Source organism: Triturus cristatus, chromosome 2_2 (genome assembly GCF_964204655.1).
Source record: "Triturus cristatus chromosome 2_2, aTriCri1.1, whole genome shotgun sequence".
Taxonomy (NCBI): Eukaryota; Metazoa; Chordata; class Amphibia; order Caudata; family Salamandridae; genus Triturus; species Triturus cristatus.
This window is the reverse complement of record NC_140582.1, coordinates 785,234,282-785,256,390: the sequence shown is the minus strand read 5'-3', so window position 1 is coordinate 785,256,390 and position 22,109 is coordinate 785,234,282. Positions and strand designations below refer to the sequence as shown.

General features: G+C 50.2%; 1 protein-coding gene across 2 annotated transcripts in view; it reads left to right on the top strand.

Annotated features, from left to right (window-relative positions):
- Window positions 1-22,109, top strand: part of CEP135 (centrosomal protein 135) — a 479,333-nt gene that overhangs the window by 69,452 nt on the left and 387,772 nt on the right. For both annotated transcript variants that reach the window (XM_085642056.1, XM_085642055.1), the window contains exon 2: window positions 17,814-17,964. In XM_085642056.1, the coding sequence (XP_085498182.1) occupies window positions 17,852-17,964 (113 nt within the window). In that variant the 5' untranslated portion in view covers window positions 17,814-17,851. The remainder of the gene's footprint in view (window positions 1-17,813; window positions 17,965-22,109) is intronic.

Sequence of the window (22,109 nt, the reverse complement as noted above, 5' to 3'; positions counted from 1 at the left end):
ATCTTTGTGTCTAACACCTTTCCATCCGCCGGTGGAATGCGGGGTAGAGGCACTGAGTGGAAGAATTGGGATAATGCTAGTTGTGATACCTGTGGCGGGGGTCGATAGATTCCCGTGTAATAGTCGTGAAAGATGCGTAGTGACTGTTTAAGGGCACCAGACTCATCTTGCAATACTGTGATGCATGTCCGTGTCCTGTTTCGCGAGCCAGGCTAGAAGTGTACCCGCCCTGTTTCCCTCTAGAAGTACTCGGGAAGCATATGAAAATTATATTTGCGAAGGTCACTCATGGTTTCCGCATATGTTGTTTTTGCTGTTGCCACCTGTTCGGGGCTAGCTTTCCCTTTATCCATTTTTTTCATTAGGTCCGCTAGTCGTGTTTCCTCAGTTTGTAGTGACTGCTCTAATACTTGCCGCACACCTTCTATGTGTTGAATGCAGCATCCCCTTGCCTTGACCTTAAACGCATCCCATTCTACTGATCTAGATGATGCTGTGCCAGTGTTTAGTGAAAAATATTCCTGGATATGTTCACCGTGTTTATGACAAAATGCCTGGTCAGTGAGGCATTCCCGGGGCAATTTCCACCTGGGTACTGGGGGATGAGGTAGTCTCCATCTAAGGGTCATGGTGTGTGCGTCATGGTCTGACAATACTCTGCCTAGGTAGTCAGTGTGTTGTATTTGGGGGAGCAATACTGCTAAGCAAAGGAATCTATTGAGTCTCATTCTGGGATTGTGTGGGGCGGAGCAAAAGGAGTATACCTTAGTGTTCGGGTTCTTTTCTCGCCAGGCATCTACAAGAGTCCAATGAGTAACCCAGTTTTTGAACTGCGCCGTCTGTTTCAGTGCTGGTGAATGCGCCGGCGGGGGATGAGATCTGTCCAAACTATTGTTTAGGGTGCAATTGTGTTTCCCCCCCTACCCCCCCCCCACAGCACCCATGGCATTGCCGTGTATTGTGCTAACACTCCAGTGAGGCGGGTCCAGTACTGCTCTTGCTCCACATTAGGAGCGTAAATACTGCCAATCAGTATTTCCCTGCCCTCGAGGTGACCCGCTAATAGAGAGTATCGGCCTTCCTTATCCACTACCCTGTACTGTTCTCTGAAGGGGATCCCCGGCCTGATCCAAATTAGGTGCGTCTCCTGGAGGAGAGCTATCTGTGCTTGCTGTCTTTTCATATAGGCATACATCGCATACCGTTTGCTTGCTGTATGCATGCCCCTGACATTTAATGTGACAACTTTCAGGGCTGTGTTAGGGATCCTAGCCGCCATGGTTCCTGATGCCTGGGTGGTGGTGATCGTGATGTACTGCCCCCTGCAACTCTCGTGCTCCCCCCCCCCCCCCCCTCATCAGATTCCTGCCTCTGTTAACCAAACCACCAGTCTGCATGTCGTGTGTTCGTTCCCCTGAGAATATTGAAGGGATATGAAACAGGGGGGAGTATAGTGATTCAACTGGAAACAATCCCAACTAATAAGACCTATCACTCGGAGCGATACGTCCAAACTGCACAACATGTGCTAACTCTATTTCTTTACGAGGGGAAAGTGGTCGTCGGCCTCCGTCAGCCGCCGTCGCTGCAACTGCCCGCTCGTTGACTGTGTTGTGCTGGTGCCCAACTGTGTCCCTGGTAACCGTCGCCATCCATTATAGTCTAGTGTAATAGCCGGCCTCCAGGCTTGCGAAGTGCAGGATTGGTCACTGGGATGCCTCTTCCGTGTTGAGCAACATCCCTTAAAGTGGGAGGTCGGTAGGACCCGAAGGTCACCTCTCTCAAAGGTATGGCATGCCAAATTGGGAGCGTCAGATCAAAGTGTCTGCCGTTTGAGGGGTCACTATTCGTGGTGTCATTGAACCATCTCTGGGAGTGTTTCCGTCGCTGCCTTCCTCTTCTGAAGTGAATAAATGCGGGCCCCTCTCACCATCGGAGCTGTCCCCCGGGAGCCCCACCTCTGCAGCTGCTTGAAGTGCTTTTCTGCGTTCTGCAATAATTTGTGTGAGATCCGCAGAGTTCTTACTGGAGGAATCCGAACGTGAGTTTAGCTGGGTGAGTGTGACTTTTTTCTGTTGCCGACGTAGGGGCCTGATGGTCGATTGGTCTGCGTCTTTCTGGGAGTGTTCAAGGTTGCAAGGTGTTGTTCAACCCAGTCGCTAGCCTCCGCGGGGTCAGAGAAAAAGTGCGTGTTTCCATTGTGAATGGTCTTGAGACGAGTTGGGAACAGAAGTGCATATTGGACATTCTTCTGGCGCAGGATGCGTTTGACCGCTAAAAAGGTGGACCTTGTTGTTGAACTGCCCGTGAGTAGTCCGGGAATAACATAATCTGTTTGTCCTCCACTCGGATTGCACCCTGTCGTCTCGCGGCTCGAAGGATAGGGTCTCTATCCTGGTAATGGAGCAGTTTTAGCAGAAATGGTCAGGGTGGCGACCCAGGTGGTGGTCTGCGGGCCGGTACCCGGTGCGACCTTTCTATGGAGAAGAATGGGGTCAGTTCTCTCGCTGGTGTGAACGTCGCGATCCATGTTGCGATATAGCTAAGAGGATTGGTCCCCTCCACTCCTTAGCGGAGATGATAATGCAAATGTTACTTCTCCGGGACCGTCCTTCTAAATCATCTGTTCTGCATCTTCACCCGCGACTGCAGGTCTTTCAGGGTGTCTTGTTGTTGTTGCACGTGCGGTTCCAGAGTTGGAAGTGTTTTTTCTCCTTGCTTTACCTTGTCTGCCAACTTCCTGTGGTCATCCTGGAGTAACTTAAGGTCCGTGGCCAGCTCTCCGAACTTGTGCTCCATGGTCACTCTCGAGTGTTCAATTGCCGCTAAGACTTTAACCATTTTGTTCGACATGGAGTCTGAGCTTGCGGGATCTCCTCCCGGTTGTGTGGTGTTGGGCGTTGGGGACGTTGCTCTTGGGGGTCCCGGGGTCTGTGCAGTGCCTGTTGCACATTGGCGCCCCATGGTGATCGCGTCTTCCACCGACAGTCTCCGGTGGTCACCTACGGCACTCTCCCCGTGTGGGGGCTGCATTGCTTGCGGTCAGGTGTGGCCTCTATGATACCCTGAGGTCTCTCCCGCTCTTGTTTCAATTGCGGCTCCCAGCAGTCACCCGGATTCTCAACAGCGCCGTCCTCGAGTTTCCCGGAGTGCGTCCTGTTTGTATTGGTGGGGGATACCACCCCAATAGGTGAGTGTGCAAGGCGTCTGGTCGCTCCTCCAGTTCAGTGTCTGTTGTGGTCAGTGGGAGCCCGCGGGTGGACAGGGCATACGGGAACATTTCCCGAGTCTTCCGGTTCCCCGGTTGCGGGCCCAACTTCTGCCGGCAGGGGACTGGAACTCCCAGAACGGGGGGTTTGCTTTGGTCTATGCAGGCTCCGCCACGTGTGGGGGCTAGATGTCCGGTTCGAGGCTCCTCTAAGTCCCATATGTAGCGGTGGTCCACCTCGCACTCCCACCGTCTTACAGACCGCACCCGCGTCCCACCTGGCCTTGGAGAGGTCACGTGCGATCATCAGGGGAGCGGTCTATCTGTGGCCTTTGTTCTGCACCGGTCCGGGGCGGCTTCAATGTCGCGTTTTTGGGGGCCCCTGCTCAGACCGCCGATTTATGTACGAGTGCCGTCCCGTCCCATAGGCCACGGGCCTGGTTCCCGCAGAGTTGGGAGGCCGCTGCGGCAGGGTGTTATTGCCGATGACTAAGGGAACCTCATCCAGCCATCCTACGCGGTCCCATCCAGCAGGCCCACACTCCGACCCTGTCTCTCCTCGCGCGCCTCGAAGCGTGGCGCCGCGGCGGGGGAGGGTGTCTCTGCGTGGGGGAGGGTGTTTCTGCATGGGCCCGGTCGCCCCCGCGGGCCCATCAGGCACCCCCCCAGGCGTCTTCTGCACAATGTCCCCCGTAGCTCGTTGCAATAGGTTATGTGGGCGCTGTGGCATACCCTGGCGTCGGCGCGCTGTCCCCTTCAGTGAGGGTCCTCTCTTGTGTCGGAGTCCTAGTGACCCGGGGGGCCCGCGAGCGGCCTCAGCAACGCTCTCACCTGCCCTCCTCTGTCCTTTTCCACCGCCTGGGTGGTCGCCGGATCCCTCGTAGGGAATGCTGTTGGGTCTAGTGATCAGCGCTCGATAGGTCTCGTCATCGGTCCCGGCTCGGACTCGGGAGCGCCCGGGCCTCACAGGGTGCCGCCATTTTGTAATTACGGCCACGGCCGCGTCGGAGCCCCCGGCGTCTTCACCAGCACCTCCTCGATCGTTCCTCCGGGCCTGTCAGGTGCCCCACACGGGTGTCTTGGCTGTGTTGGCTCTTACAGCATGTTGCAGTGGCTTTAGGACTTATTATGTTCTGACATTGCGGACTGCCGTGCGGAGCACTAAGGAAGTGCTGCCGCCATCTTGGCCTCCTTGGCCACGCCCGGCTGATGAGGGGCGTTACCCCAAAACCGGTCCCAGGATGCTTGTTTCTGGTCCAGGGAAGTATAAGTATAAAGTATAAAAATGCTTATTAAGCGTAAGAATGCCGAGGCGTCTTGGCGCTGGTGTGTGTAAGTGAGGCAAAAAATAGGCTGATAGCTACTCAAGGTTAAACAGCCGAGATTTCAAAACTTTCCTGAAGGAGGATAGATTTGGCTGAAGTCTCAGGGCCACTGGTAGTTTGTTCCACAGTTGAATTGCACAGCTGGAAAATGAGCGGCCACCCCATCTGGCCCGTCTATGTCTGGAAGTACAGATAAGGCCAAGATTGGCCGATCTGAGGTCTCGCGGGGGGGATATAGATCCTAAACCTATCCTGACAATCCACAGAACCACCACGATATCGTGCCTTATGCACCAGGCAGAGTGCCTTAAACTCAATTCTCTGCTGTACAGTGAGCCAATGTAATGACCTTCTTCCCTTAGAGGTAGGGTGGCCCTTGGGAAGCTTTAGAATAACGCGAACAGCAGCATTCTGCATTGATTGAATTTTACTGACCTGATGCTTATCGATGCCCAGGAACATCGCGTTACAATAATCTAATTTGGACATGAAGAGGGCGGCCATTACTGTCTTCTGAAGTGCCTGGGGAATGAAGGGGAGGATTTTACGCAGGGTCTTAAGTAGGAAAAAGCAGGCGGAAGAAGACATGGCTTGGTAGTTCGGGCTGGACAGTTCCCATTATTATTATTATTATTATTATTAAGGCGTTTGTAGCGCGCACAGCTATCCCCAACGGGGGTGTCCCGACGCTGAGGCAGACGGCAGAAGACAGACGCGAAAGAAGAAAACTAGATGCTGGTGAAGAACCAGGTTTTCAGGGCATGCCAAAAAGTTAGTTCTGACTCAGATAAGCTGATGGAGAGTGGCAGGGCATTCCAAAGGTTCTAACTGCGAAGGCTCTGCCACCCGTCCTGGCCTTACTAAAGCGGGAAAGAGCAAGGAGACACTGGTGTTTGGATCTCAGGGTCCGGTCGTGCTGGTAGTGCTGGAATCTAGCTCTCGGGAACACCGGACCTAGTCCCTGGAATGCTCTGAATACCCGGGTAATGGCCTTGAATTCAATGCACTTGATCACAGGTAACCAGTGAAGGTTTCTCAGGTGGGGGTAATTGAGTGACGGAAAGGTATCTTACAGATCAATCTGGCAGCAGCGTTTTGTATTATCTGCCGAGTCAGATAGTCGGGAACACCCAGATAGAGGCTGTTGGCGTAATCCAGGTGGGATGTGATTAGAGCATGGACTACTGTTAGTCAGCACTCCATGGGAAGAAAGTGGAGGAATTTCCGCATCATGCGAACCTTCCCAAAGCAAGAGGAGGAGGCTTTCCTGATTTGGGTTTTACATGAGAGTTCATTGTCGACCACAAAGCACGGGGGAGGGGGGGGAGGGAATTTGCGTAGGGCCGTTAACCAGTTGTGTCAAGCTAAGGCCGTCAAATGTATCGGTCAATTGACTAGCTTTGGCGAAGTTGTCATCATCCATATGGACGTTGAAATCTCCTAGGATCGTAAAACTCGCATGCTTGAGCTAGAGGACAGCTGCGTTATCATAAAGTTCTAGCAGGTGACCGGCTGTGGAGTTAGGGTGTCTATAAACTAAGATAGCGGCCATCGCATGGTCTGGAGCAGTCTTGACACAGAAGAACATGCCTTCTAGGGGCCCCATATTCTCAATCTTCCTGTGTGAAATTTCCCAGCCCGCTCATAGGATCACCGCCACAACTCCCCCATTTTTGTTACTAGCCCGGTTGACCCCTAGCAGCTGGTATCCAGCTGGAATGGCTAGTGTGAGGTCAGGGTTAGAGCTGTTTATGATCCAGGTTTCGGTGAGGAACATTAAATCCCTAGAATGTGCCTCCAGGGAGAGATAAATTTCATCCACGTGTCTAGGGAGGGATCTGCAGTTGATCAAGCAGGCCCTTATAGGGGGGTAGTGAGTCTGAGCCCGGTCAGTAGGGACGGGGTTCATAGATGGGGCGGAGTTTTATTGCAGGCAACCTGGGCAGTATGGCTGGTGCTGGCTGTAGTCCAGACGTGGACGGGCACAGGGTCAAGACTAATTTGCATACAGCTGTGTCTGAACTGGGGTGGCCAGGTGAGCTAAAGAACGATGATGGATTCAACCCAGATCTGTGACTAGGGGTGAGTGTCTGAAATGTTTCAGCGCTCCATCCATCATCTCTTTGTGTTTAACTAAAACACATTAACATACTGAGTATATTAGACTTCAGCTTAAAGTGTGCCAGGTCAAGGATTGGTCATCAACAATAGTTCAATTATGTGAGTGTAAAACACCACCCACCCAGATCCCAACCAAAACTAACAACCTCTATGTGTCCCTTAAAAGGCCATCAATATAAAAAGGGAGAAGATCGGGAGCGCCAGTTGGACGCATCCACGGTTATGCTGCCTGCAAACTGACTGAAGAGCCCACGGGAACAAACATTACTGGGACTCGTGTGTGTTTCTAATGCAATTTAAATATGGAACAGAAAAGCCCTTAATTAATCATGGACTTTGCCTCAGCCCATCAGAGAAACTCACTTATCTTCAGAGTTTATCGTATATGGCGACGGACTCGTTAAAACAGAGGTAAGTGGAACAACCCTTCCTCTACTTTATTAAATGATGACACTGAGCGCGTGGCGCCAGAGATGGTTGAAGAGCACGTTGTGCCCAACCACTTTTGATTGTCATCAACCTAGGAGCTACTTAGGAGCCCCACTTGGAATCCAATCAAGGTTCCACGTATTGGATCTCTTTTGAACTATACCGATAAGGCTACACACAGTCTATCTTGTTTTGTCCTGATGATGACCCGTGTTTGATGCTTAAATGTAGCACAGATACACAGGGGTCGAAATGTCGACGCAAAATCAGAAGCAGTACATTCCATTTTGACAAGTTAATAGAGTAGGAATATTTTGAGGTTATTTTGAGAATAACTACTTGTTTTTACTCTGTGCCTTATTGTTAATGTTGTTTATGTATGTGCTCAATGGATTTGTTGTGTCTTGTGATTTATGAAAACTATACACTTTATCTCACTCTCTCTCACTCTTTGCACCAGATAATAATGTGTGTATGACCTGTTTCTTTTTCTTTTGGAAGATGGTACAAAAACCTTTTCGCTTTAAATAAATTACAGAATAACATAATTAGTTTATGCTATTTACTTGGAGTATGTGTTTAGACAGATATGTGTAACATTGACTGATATACTAACGTAGAAAGGGATAATAAATGTAGAAATCATTTAGCTTTGAAAAGTGTGTTGTGGCAGAACCACTGTTCATTTCATGTAATTGTCCCCAGGTTCTGCACTATACTGGGTATCCCTATTGAATTAAACTGACACCCAAGAAGCACAAAGCGATGCTTCCCGGGGGCTGCCCCGACTTAAAAAGGAATTGCAGAGTGCTGGGGAGACTCAATGCCTTTTCTGCAGCTTATGGTCATCTTAGCGAAGTGCCATCTTGCAGACGCAGCGTTTGTCATGGATGCAGAGGTCTCAACACTGTGGGGCTACTACACGGTGTGCCACTTGCAGGGGCAAATAACAGCCTTTCATTTCTGCCAGATGTAGTTGGAGAGTCTTCACACTCCGGCTGCAGGGTCACTGTCGAGTGGGTTGCTCGGATCTTCAGAATGGTCATGGCAGTGGAGCAGGGTCTGCTCTTGGCAGTATGTACATACTGGATCTCTGGCTGTGTAGAAAGAGGTTCTAAGCACACATGCCAAAATAGCTCCTCTTCAGCAGTATAGAGCATTTCTTCATCCCTTGGGATATGGTCCTTATCCCTCGAAGGAAACAGACAGTATGTTTGTCCTTGGTCTTGTCCTTTCTCCACACCACTGTGTAGAGCTTATTCAAGTGAAATATTGAATATTGTATTTTCAGTTACCCACTATTCAGTATAGTTCAAGTTTGCCCAGGATTTTTAAGGGGGATGATTTGCAGCAAAGTAAATTTCTATGGGGTAATCAAGTGGTGTTCTACCTCACAGAGGTCCCCAAACTTTCTCCTGGGAAATTGGAAAGCCAGGATTCACTCAAGAACAAGGTCATCTATTGGTTTAGGTCTACCTGACACTGCTACTCAATCATTAGAGATAACATTAAATTTGCTAAAATAACTCCCATGTTGGGGTCACCTTGGGATATGATTGAAGTCAGTTTTTTTGATGAGGGTATCATCCTTGGATTACTGTCGATTGACTCGCGCACAATCCCCCCTGTTAATTCTCTCATCTCTATCTGATACAGACCCCCTGCTGGACCCTCTACCAGGTCACTGTTGACTCCCTACGGACCTGCCCAAGCACGACTGATTAGATCCAATAAGAACAAAAGGATAGGGCAAAGCTGACTCTCTTATGAGGAATAGATGAACCTAGTTAACAAGAGAGGCCCTTCAGGTTCCCCAACGATACTATCTATATGCCCTCCTCTAAAAGCCCCTTCATCCCCGGGCTTGATCTCTAATCCTGCGGCTAACGATGAGTGTACTGTGGTGGTCTAAAGACTGCCCCCATTCCCAGGCCATTGGAAGGGGGTGATCCTGCTAATCCCCCCCCTAAGGTTTCTTGTATGGAACGTGGCAGGGATTTCAAAATTACTGGACGACCCAGAATTGTGCACTTTTGTAGACTCCTTTGATGTAATCTTATTTCAGGAGCCTTGGAGTCCTCACACCCCGCATAGAAGTGGCTTCTCCACCTATACTATCTTATTTTTTTTTTTAAATTATTTCTTTATTATCAAATAGCACGAGCTGGCATACATCATAGAGCGCCTACAACCAGGAGGCCGGCTACTTTTCCACATCACTTCACAGCAGCCCAACAGCTTATCCCACAACCCGGAGGCCGGTCATCGCTGTACCCCCAGTTAGTCCAGCCGTGAGGCATTCCCAGTATCGTAATAGGATGTCGCAGCTTGTATGCCCTTCCCCACTGAGGAACCACAGTTTTTATTGTTGATCTAATCAAACTCCCCCAACACCCTCCCCAACCCCCCCAAAACCCCAACATCTAGGCGTCCGAACAGCTCTCCTCTAATAGTGCATATCCCAGTTGCCACCAGTTTGCGCGGTTCACCCTGGCTCCGTCCCTTCCACGCGCCAGTCCCAGAGCACTCCTGCCCCTGTATCTCCAATCTCCCCACCCCTCACGTCCCACTCCCCCCGCTGGTACACATATGTTCTGGCCCTCTGCACACCAGACAGCTCTCCCGTCTACAAGCAAGCACCCCCTAGGGAACCTACTGCACCACCGTCCCCTGTACCCCAACCGCCCCCGACTCCGTATCCCCCTCCGGTGCCCCCCCCTGTCCCCTGAGGCGTTCTGTATATAGTCCCCAAAACTTTTTCGGTCGACTACGCGGCGGGAGCAACTCACTAAACACCTCGGTTTGCGTACAGCAATATAATACATCTCGAGCCCATTGTTCTACTGTGGGCAATGGCCCTCTCATCCAACACAGTGCCACCCTTCTCTTAGCTGTTAGCAGTCCCAAGTCTACCATTTTACGAACGGCTCTAGGCAACTTCTTAGAGTAGCCCAGCAAGGCTACTGCTGGATCCGGGTCCAACTCGAGCTCCAGTAGTACCCCCAGTTTGTGGAAAATTGCTTGCCAAAACCTGTAGACCCCCGGGCATTCCCATGCCAAATGAAGAAAGTCAGCCATGTCATGACCGCATCTCTCGCACACAGCATCCTCTCGCAATCCATAACGGTGTAACCTGTCTGGTGTATAATATACTCTATTTATGTACTTAAAATGTAGTAATCTGTGCCTCCCGTGCAGTGATATCCTACGTGTGCCCGCACAACAATACAGCCACATGGCGTTGTCTATTACCATCCCTAGGTCCTGTTGCCAGGCCAGCCTAGCCTTGGGGTACAAGTGTATTCGTTGCTCCATAGTTATCTTATAGAGTCGAGATATTAGTTTGCGAGGGCATTTGTGTTTGATGATATATGTTAATTCCGGCACCTCCGGGGGCTCCACCATATCGTCCCCCAGTTGCTGCCGCAACGCCCCCCTCCCTCTATGAAATTGGAAGCGATGCAGTTGCGACGGGGCTTCCGCCCCTGCAGCAACCTCATCCCACGTCCTCACGGCGCCATCCTCAAACAGGTCTCCCATCACATGCAAGCTGAGCCCCTTAAGAGCTCGCACCACGCCTTTATCCCTACAGGGGGCTAACCATCGCGCCCACTCCACTGGCATTGCCGGTGAGTACAGTAATGCCCCAGCCTGGAGCCTAAGTATGCTATCCCAAGCGTGTCTCGTGGAGTTCAGGGAGTCCAGGTAACCCGTCCGGCGGTCGGTTGTGTCAAATAGAATCGCTGGTAGCGGGAGGGGTTCGGCGAACAACCGTTCCAGTATGAGATACGGTACCGAGTCCTCCCCGTGAATCCAGCCGTGCGCTTGCGCTCCCTGAGCCACTCTGTAGTACAGTTCCAGATCGGGCGCACCGAGTCCTCCCATGTGGTACGGCAATGTGAGCACCTGCCAGCTGACTCGAGCCTGCTTGCCCGCCCATGCCAACTTCAATAGAGACCGACGCAGCCTGTCAAAAAACACCAGTGGTAACACCATAGGGATATTGACGAACAGGAAGAGGAAGCGAGGAAGCACTACCATTTTCATGATCGATATCCGGCCTACTAAGGAGAGTGGGAGGCCAATCCAAATTTCCGTAGCCGTATTCCCAAATATCTGATCGCTTCCTCATACCAGTGCAACGGGTACTCCATCTCAAAGGGGGACGTGGATGGGGTGAGCGGAAAGGCAAGCCAGTAGTCTATACGTGTATGCAGATTATGGTAGGCTGAGTAGTGCGTGAAGCCCCCCACCGCGGGGTTAAGCGTCCTCCATACATCTGAGAGCGCCATGCGGATCATTTCCCTGCGCAATATCGTAGCTGCAGCCGCAGGTGCCCTAGCCGGCCCCCCCGATCTGTCCAGGCGAGGGTCCAGCACCACATTAAGATCACCTCCCCACAGAATCTGCGAAGTATCACAGCTCCTCACGGTGTCGGCCAGTTTACTGTAAAAGTCAGGACAATCAAAATTCGGGCCGTAGATATTCACTAATAGGAAGTCTAGTCCTCTGCACTGGTAGCGCGAGAGTACATACCTGCCCCCTCCATCTGTGACAAGCAGCTGCGCAGCAAAGTCTGACTTTGGGTTAAACCAGGTGAGAACCCCTCTAGCGTACGTTGTAAACCCAGCCGCATGCACATTGCCTCTCAGCCCCCCAGTTCGCAACATGGGACTGTGGCCCGGAAGGTGCGTCTCCTGCAGGAAGGCTACATCTATACCATGTCTATTAAGATATTGCAGGACTTTCCGCAGTTTACGATGATCATTCAATCCTCTGACATTCCAAGTCACCACCCGTATGGGGCTGGGTGACCCCTGCTGGACTGCGGTTCTAACCATTATCTTCCCGGTCACGATTCAGTGGCCCCGTACTCATAGTCAGTGGGCAATCGCCAGGTATCCGCCCTCTCATCTCTCCAGTCTGTCGGACTAACCTCTGAACCAACAACATACCCCCATCCCCTCCCCCTCCCACAGCTGACCTTCCCCAACTCTGCCACGCTGGATCTCATTTAGAGATTACCCCCACCTCCCTCTCCCCACCCACAAAAAGAAAAATCCCCGTCAAAAGTGTGTCGTGCACTCGGAGGCGGAGGTAGCTCCATACAAAAGTATTAGACGAAATCCACTCAGTACCAAGCCCTCCCCTCCGCACACAGAGCAAAAGTACTTTCCCCCACCATGTATGGAGCCATGAGCCAGTATTCACTTCCCTGCGCCCTCGGCTCCCAAATTGCGAAGTCCCGGCGGGCTCCGCAGCCCTTTCATCAGTACCACAGTATATCAAATCGTGACCCTGCACACAGGATGTTCACCACCGGGCCAGCCCCCCTCCCGCATGTGTCCTCCCAGCCCTGTACTGCGCTATTCAGGTAGTTGGCCCCGGTTTTCCGACTAATGCTCCAGGCTGGTTTGTGCCACCATGGTGTCCCTCTTACCAGCTTGCCCCACGTGCTTCGCCTCCAGATCCCGTCGCCAGCCCAGTTCGTTCCCGGCCACTACATGTGTTTAGTCCTGCTGCTCCAAGGAGCCCCCGATCTCCTCGTCTCCCGAGTGCCTCGCAGGGCTGTTCCACTTCTCCCTGCTCCAGTCCTTCAGTGCCCTCTGCAAGGCCTTAGGATCAAGAAAGATGTGAGTCTTCCCTTGCCTGTTAACCCGCAGTTTTGCGGGGTATAGTATCGCATAATCCAAGCCGAGTTCTCGAAGTTGTTTTTTAATCGGGATGAACTGCCGTTTGGCCTCCTGGACCCTAGCGGTGAAGTCCGGATATAGCGAGATAGACGACCCCTCGTACTTCAGCGTCTGCTTTTCCCTCGCTACCCTGAGGGCGGCATCCCTATCCCTATAGTTCAACAGCTTAGCGATGATCGGTCGCGGCGTCGCTCCCGGCACTGGCCTAGGGCCCAGGGATCTATGCGCTCTCTCCACCACAAACATCGTCGAGAAGGTTTCCGGGCCGAGCAGACCTATCAGCATTTTTCCCACAAAAACCTTCATGTTGCCCGTAGGCGTAGTTTCCGGTAGGCCCGTAATGCGCAGGTTACAGCGTCGCGCACGGGCTTCCAGGTCTTCCGTTTTGTCCTGCAGCACCTGCATGATACGCCCCAGCTTTTTATGTTCAGTGTCAATCGAGGTCTGCGCCTCCTCTACCCCCGCCAGCCTCTCCTCAGTTTGATCCAGGCGCTCCACGTGTTTATCGAGTCGCTCCCCCATGCGGTCCATGCGATAGGAGAGAGCGTCGATCTTCGCCCTCAGGGAGGTGATACCTGACTGAAGGCCCTTCTCCATCGAAAGCAGCAGACTCCTGATGTCCTGGGCGTCTTCAGGGGGGCAGTCGCGCTACTCATCGCCCCCTCCCCCTTTTCCTGGGGCTTGGGGCGCCTTTGCTCGAAAGAGAGTTTCGCCTGCATTTTGTCTGATTTGCCCATTGTGCCACGACCTGTCAGTGGGCGCCACCCTTCTGCTTCTCCTCCGCTTCACTCTTAGGACCGGGAGTGTATCAATAGTGCTCTGAGTGCGCTATCCGGGTGCACCACCGCTCAGGTCGCAGGCCCCAACCCTCGCGCTGCAGGCACCAGTGTCTCCGGAGACAGGACACCACCCGCGCCAACTCGCTCAGCGCCGCTTTACCTCTTCAAGCCTCAGTACTCAAGGCCTCTGCCGTGGGTCGGGGGCGCCCAATCAGACTCCGGTCAGCCAGGAAAATACAGTGGCTATGGCGCAGACGACCCTCACCACCGGCCTCAGCGGGCGCTCCAGTCCCTCACGCAGCTCCCTCTCCAGGCCGCTCCTCTTGTGCTCCTCTTCAATCCGCCAGTGAAGGACCCTCGCGCTCAGCGCACAGGTGCCGGTGCCCACTGCCTGGACTAGCCCCCAGCGTTCTCGCCGCTGTGAATGCAGGTCCACGATCGTGCAATGCGCCGCTTCTACCAGCAGGGAAGTCCCGAGGTCGCTAGTCCCAGCGCCTCGCCGGCCACGCCCACCCAGCTCCCGGCAATCGTCCTCCGCAGGCCTTTGTCACACCCCCCGATTCCACCACCCTTGGCTCACTCAGGGGGTCGCCGCTACTTTCTCCCTCCACTCGCCAGCCGTGGCCGCTGCAGTCAGGCCGCCATACCGAGCCGTCGCTCAGTCCTCCACATCCGGGGCTTCTCGCTGTCCACAGTGCTAGGGGATCACACCACCCACCTCGCAGTGTGTCACAGCGGTGGTGGCCCCCCGCCGCAGCAGCGCCCCTAATCCGGGACAAGCGCCTTCACCGCTCCGTCACCCCCAACTCTTGACGCCGCACACAGAGCGACGTCACCGGACCCGCTCCTCACCCGAGAGCGGGGATCAGGGGCCTTCACTTCTCCGTGTGCCGGCGACGGTCAGCGGGCTTTCAGCTCTCTCCGCTCTCGCCAAACTCGCCCCGTGTTGGCTCCGCTCTATTCGCCACCCCTGGCAGCTCCCCACGTTCGCTCGACACGGTGTGCGGCAGGATAATTAAAGGATAGTGGCCCCTGTGTGCCGGAGCTCGAGGCTCAAGCCGCCATTCTCGCTGCGCGCCAAGCTCCGCCCCCCTCCACCTATACTATCAATGCTACTAGAAAGAAGATGGGTAGACCGTCAGGAGGCCTAGCAGTATGGGTCAAAATTGAGCTAGGGATCAAAGTAAAGCCCCTTAATGTTGAATCCCTAGATATTTTAGCACTGGAGCTCACCTTTTATGGTGGACTGAACAGTTGTTTTTTTAACGGATATAATAGAGTGGTGCGAGCTTCGGAGGAAACCAAAACGATTTGTACTCTAGACCACGCCCCGTCTCATTATACAGATAATGTTCCTGCTCTAGTGATGGGTGATCTCAACTGCACATTTGAACCACTTGCCCTGATCTAGATAGACTTGACGGATGAGTGGGATTGTGAGTGGCAAATCCCACAGTTGGAACTCCCCACAGTCAGGTGGATTAAGAGAGAAGCTCAGGTGTTGGCTCTCACAATGCACCACGATTTAAGAGCCACGAATGGCAGAACCAATTCTGACCCAAATGGGGATTTTACCTTCAATAGACCTGGCTACGAAAGTAGAATAGATTATTGCCTGGTATCTCATGAACTTTGCCACCTAGTAAAAGATATGGCAGTGGTCAAAAGAGTCGACACTGACCATAATGCCCTAGTCCTCACTTTTGCAAAGCAGGGCATTCCGGAACCCCCCAGAAGGGGAAGCCCTGATTTGGGTGCCCTTTCAATTACGAACAACCAGAGGGCGATTAGATGGGACTGGGTGGAAGAACACCCGGGGCCCTAGAAGCAGCTAAGTTTAAAGTAAGCCTGGTGTTAGAGGAGTTAGCTAAACACACCGCCAATAATATTGGGGAACTCTTGGGATTTTGCCATGAATCACTAAATACTGAGATTAGGGAACTGTTAAGCCAGCTGTGCAAATCTCACAAAGAGAGAGGAATCTGCACACACCAGAGGTCAGCCCCTCAGGGCACTTGGTACAACAAAGATTGCAGGGTTGCAAAGGAAGCTCTTGTAAGGGCAGTTAAGCAGAAAGTATGTCCTGAGGTTGTGGTATGCAGAGCTAAGTACAGGCAGGTTATCGGGAATGCAAAAAAAGAATGGGAGGGCTCCTTGGGGTCATCCCTACGGGGTGCACTGTTAGCAAAAGACTCAAAGTGTTTTTGGAACAAGGCTGCTTATTGGCTTAAGGGGAACAGGAGAGTCCTGGAATTCACAGTTCAGCCGGAAGAGTGGGTAGCGCACTATAGTTCCCTCTATAAGGCTAATAATAATACAGCTGAGGAAGTGACCAATGGGAGTGGGGTGGTGCTAGGTGGTGAGGGTGTTGCTCTACATTTTACCTTAGAAGAAACGCAAGCAGCCATTCGCTCCTGCATTTCAACACGCGCCCCTGGCCCAGATAGAATCCCAAATGATGTATACAAGGAGGTTACAATACTTTTGGGCTCTTACATAAATCTCCTCACTAATTCAATTCTAACCGGCACTCCCATTCCCCTTTCCTGGAAAAACGCACAGGTTGTCTCCATTTATAAAAAAGCGAACAGAGCAAAGCCAGCAAGCTATAGGCCCATAAACCTTATTGATTCCCTCCAGGAATCTTTCCGCAAACAAATCCTAGGACGGATCCAGGAATGAATCTTAGAGTCTCGAATCTTAAGTGACTTCCAAGCTGGCTTTCGTGCAAAAATAAGCACTTTGGACCAAGCTTTCCGCCTCCTTTGCATCTATTGGAAGGAAGTGACAGTCAAAGGAGGAAAGCCTTATGTGGCCTTTGTTGACATACGGTCTGCGTTTGACCTGGTCCCGCGAGCAAGCCTATGGAAAGTTCTAAGGGATCAGTGCATACCGAGCAATCTTTTAGATGTGTTAATCAGATTACACTCATTCAACACAACACAGGTGAGGTGGGGGGGAGAACAATAAAGTAATAGAAACATTCCCAGTCCAGCGTGGAGTAAGGCAGGGATGTGTTCTTGCACCCACACTTTTTACTCTTTTCATTAATGGTGTAGTAGAATTTTTAGACAGAGATGGGTGTGATGCTCCTAAAATCGGTACAAAAAGAGTCCCTGCCCTTCTTTTTGCCGATGATACACTCCTAATCTCTAAATCCCCACAGGGACTACACCAGCTTTTGAATGATTTTATTTAGTTCTGTGATGAGCGGACTTGGTGTTAAATGAGGCAAAAACCAAACATATGATTTTTAAAAGAGGAACGGCCAACCCCACCAAAAGACCAATGCTAGTCAGTAGTAGTAAATTGGAGAGTTGATGCCTTTGATTACTTAGGTATTCGCTTGACTCCCACAATTCACTGGGCTGCTCACATTGAGAAAACCAAATTACAACTAATCCAGCAGACTGCCCATATTACTAAAATCCATAGGAAAACACTGTCCGGCAGCTTGCACCAGCTCTGGAAATTTACAATACCAAAGTCCTGGGGTGGCCCAATCTCGTCCCTGGAGGTGAGGAAAAAGCTGTATGCCACTGCTACCAACAGTTAGTAATATTGTCGTCTTATAAGATGTATGGCAAAGGTCTCCTGCTCCAGAAAATATACCTGGTCATCCAGAACGTTAAATATAGAAGCAAGGTGTTGCATGGACACTATGCCAAGGGACTTTGGACCATACCCACTGACACATTTCAGTCTTCCTGGATGTGGCTTTTCTTGTATTCGTTAGCGGTGCTGTGCTACAACTGTGACTTTTTTGTTTTAAAAAAAAAGTCTAAATATTTGATGTCTAATGCCAAGCCGGTTATAGAGCTGAATGAGTTGGCACATATTGTGAGATCTGTGAGTAATTTTGAAGTACGCATATTTAAATCCTTTTGCGGCTGGCCCATAAATTGACTATCATTAAATTGGGTTCTAGCAACCTGTATTATTAACAGTACTGAAAGAGTAAAACTGCGTGGCAAACAGTGTCTCAGTGGCCAAATTATAACCAGTTATCTATCTTCCTTGTGTCTACTTTCATCTAATTTATGTTACACCTCCTAGATTTCATGAGGTTGACAGACGTTCCCTAACCCTGGGCCTGATCTCTCACATTGCCAGTATTAATCTAGTCGAGGCTGAATTGAACAGCAATTGCAATAGAAACTGGGGGAAAGTCTACTAATATTTGAAAACCCTTGAGTTGTGTGCATTCTCTAATCTCGCATGTAGGTGATCTCTCTGACTTGTGATTTCCTTTTTTCAGGCATCGACCAGTGGCTCTGCATCTGCTGTATTTCCACAATGAGCACAGCTGCAGAAAGAAAGTATATTAATCTCAGGAAACGACTTGACCAGCTTGGCTACAGGCAGCCCCTGGGGATTGAGTCATTGCCCCTCGTTGAAAAACTATTCAGGTAGAAAACATGAAAATTGTCCAAATATATAATTTGCGATATTGCTATATAAACGATTTCCTGAATGTCATGCAGTAAGTGTTATTAATTCAGCGTCTTGATGCAGATTAAGGTCGTGCTGAGTCAGTATAAACCCTTTTATTTCATGATTCCTGGGCGGCGCTACATTCTTTGGTGCCTTAGGCCAAGGGGGGCCGAATCAAAATCCTTTTCAGCCATTAGTCTCATGGATCTACTTTCAAATTGTAAAGTCTTCCACACCTCCAGCTCTCGCTTGTAGAGTTTGTCTTTCTTGGGAAAGGTTGCAGGGGCCGTGCTATTGAATACAGTGAACAATAGCGTCCATGCGAGATGAGTAGTATATTCCTATGACCTTTTATCTCAAGGCTGCACCTCCACGACGGGTGTTAACCAGGAAATAATAATAATAAAAGAGACTTAAAAAGTTCACTGTTATCTTCTAAAGGGTGTCCTATCCCTAAGGAGTCCTGAGATAGAGGGGAAAAAAGGAGTACAAATAATTTAAACTAGGAAAAAAACAGGCTTTAATGGCTTTATGAAGCACAAGATGTGAAAAAATGAAGCTAGTATCCATAGGAAGGGAATTCCATTGTTGGCAGCCAGATGATAGAAGGAACAACAACAAATCGGAGCACGGAATATTATGGTGATGTGCATAAGGCTTCCCTTTGAGGAACGCAGGGACTTAAAAACAATTGTGATCATAGAGGTGAAAAAGAGGGTAACTGGGGCCCTGCCGATAGAAATTACGGTGGAACACAAAAAAAGTGATGGGTGCAATGCTTGAATTAATTTTAGCCACTCGTCTTTACTAAGGGTCACATCCCAGTCCATCATTTAACCCCACCCCACTCAGACAGGAACCATTCATATGCATATCAGCCTTGGTCCTGCTCGAGTAGGAACAGTGCAGCCTGAACGAGGCAAGGCCCCCTCTAAACTGGAGCACATTCAACCCCAGACGTATTTGGCTTATTTGGGCCGCTATAGTATGGCCAACCCAGGGGCGTAACACAGGCCTCCGCATCCCCCGTGGTGCGGGGAGGGCCCCTCGTCAACGTACTTATGCCTGAGCGCTCCGGAATAAATCCGATGCGGGCCCCCTCTGTGTATATTGCAGGGGGGCCCCTTGAACTTTCGTTACGCCACTGGGCCAGCCTCATTCCAGTGGCACAGTGAGCTTGGGCCCCACGTCTGGACGTATGTCTTGCTCTTAGGGCATCACACTGAGGAGCTCAAAAAAGTGATGGTTGGACTGCTTGAATTAAGCTCAGCCTCTGGTCGGGTATTATCCTAATTGATCACTTTTTTAAAAAAAATGTTGCACCTTGCCACCTAAGACGGGAGCCACCCATATGCAAATCAACCTTTTCCTGCTCCAATAGAAACCTTCCAGCACAAACGTCCAGGCCAAGTCCTCTCTGAAGCAGAGCACAAGCAGCCCCAGAAAGGTTTCAGCCTATTTGGGCCCCCACAGTATGCTACTACTTGGTTTCATATTATAAAGAATCAATGGAACCCAAGTATTGTCTGCCAGGGAATTTGGGAATTAAGCTATTTTTCGAGCGGTCCGGTTCCCCTACACCTCTGATTGTATTTTTCTTGGTCTGGCTGTTCACCATTCGTGCCCTCAGTTCCATATTTATTACTATTCATGCGGGAGTTGCAAACATTTATTGCAGGCAATTGCACACAGGCATGCTTATTCTAAATGTCCCGCTGATCCATTTATTGTATATATGGATCGAAACGCCGTTGACACCCGATACACCTTATACACTGCTCTAAATTGTCATTTAATGTGTAAAGGTGTTCTCTTGCAATTTGTTTGTTACATTGAAAATTGTGTTTTTAACAGACCTACAGCTTTGTCTGAGCCTTTTGTGTTCTTCACTGTTTGTCCCTCTTGGTTTAGATGGATGCAGGCTTGTGTCCCACTTACAAATTGTCTTGTCTGTATTGTTCCTATTCGAATTTAAAATAGTAAAAATCTGACCTCTGTCCGGCTGGACAAGTTTTACAAATATAGTACTGCCTGGGCCTATATTCATTCCCCTGCTTTTTACTGTTGTTTCTCTAGGGACCACTGTTTTAAAAACAACTTGGTTTCAGTCATACAGTGAGCATAGGACCCATGTCTAGGCATACCTGTTGCACTGATGAACACAAAAACGTGATGGATGGAATGCTTTAGTTGATATTAGCCACTCGTAATTTGTCACAGCCCATTGTTATTTGGCCCACCATGCCACCTCAGACACAAACAAATATGATGGCAGATACAGAGGGCGTTAAAAATGTCTCTCTCGTCCATCAGAAGCTAGGGATGTTTTTTTTTTTATCAGAGAGATAGAGGAAGTACGAGTGGGGAGACCAAACATGAGCCTTGATACTGCATTTTGAATCATGTTGGTGTTGTAGTATTACACATCAGGTCACGATATAAAGAATTTCATTAGTCCAAATGAGAGGTATAGTAGTTTGGTTAACTGCTTTCCAATGAGTGAGAAGAAGTAGCGAATCAAAATTTCTTTGAAGTTTCAGTATCAGAAAGCATGAAGCAAAGAGCTTGCTGATTTGGTCAACAAAGGACGATTTGGTGTAAAAAATGACACCAAGATTAAGAGCAGCAGAGGTGGAAATTCAGTGTGGCCAGCTACAGTTTGAACTCTCTTTCAATTCTCCTGTCCTCCAACTCCTCAGGGAACAGGTTATGGGAGTAACACTGCTGCCTGATCTGGATCCAGCTGGGGACCTCACTACTGTGGGCTTCCTCTCTCATCTGGGTCAGTGCTCGAGGGTTCTTTTCCTCCTCTATTTCTACCCCCTCTGTCAAATTATCCTCATCCTCTTCTTTACCTGCAAAGTAGATTGCAGGAGCCAGGCCTTCTTCCAGGCTCTGGGAACCCTCTGGAGCTCTTTTTTTCTTGGAGTTTTGTCACCTGCAACCCCCCTCCCAGCACAACAGTTTCAGCTCCGCCACTGTGTAGTTTTAAAAGTTGCTCTGGACTCCCTCCATGTTTGCAAACAAGTGTCACAGGTGCACAAGTATGATGCAGAAAGTTAGTTTGAAAAAGAGGAAAAAGATATAGCCAATCAAGGAGAATTTAAAACAAACAAAAACGGTTCTGTCAGATTATTATTATTACTAGGGATTTTAGGTTTTACGCAAATGACTTCCACCAATGTAAGATTTTTGGTTATTAGTTGAGAGGGGTGAGAGCCAGACTCGAGTAATAAACACCATCCTTGTCAATGTGGATCACAAAAGACACCAAAGAAGACTGTGCTTAACCCCTTCGGTGCTCATGACGGAACGGTTCCGTCATGAGCGTCGGTTGAGCTGTGCTCATGACGGAACCGTTCCGTCATGACCACGCCCGCGCAAGCAGCGCTCAGCACAGCGGGGGAATCCGCCCCGCATGGAAGGGGTTAACCCGCTGTCAGGCTTAACTAAAAGGAACAATGTAAAGTATTTATGCAGAACTCAAACTGTAATACAAATAAAACGAAACACACAAAAATCCTAGACCAATTCAGAAAAATAGAATAATGTTAAAAAAATTAAATTGAGACCAAAACAGTAAATATCCAATTAGTAGAACCGGAGTTATGAGTTTTTAAAGTTGTAGGTGAAAATAGCACCAAAAAGCACAAAGCGGGTATCTGGTTGCGCTCGACAACGTCATAGTCACAAGTTCCATCTCAAAGTCCAAGTCCGTCTAATTAGCTTCAGCAGGCGCTTCATTTTCGTGGGGAACCCGAGGAGGTCATTGTGGGTGTTAGGAGCAGGTTCCCACTGAAGTTTTACACTGGAGGTTGGAGTGGGTGTTTGCTGTTTGGTGCAGAGTGCAGTTTATTGCTAGAGCTTCGTGTTGGCGAGAGACACAGCAGTTGCTGCTGACAGCACCGAAACCGCCCTCATCGCCGCCACCGAGGACATCAGGACCCTACTGGACGACGGCGAAACTGCGGGCCTCATCCTCCTGGACCTCTCAGCCGCCTTCAACACCGTCTGCCACCACACCCTACGCACACGCCTCCACGATGCAGGGATGCGCAACAAAGCCCTTGACTGGATCACCTCCTTCCTCACCGGCAGAACCCAGAGAGTCCGCCTCCCT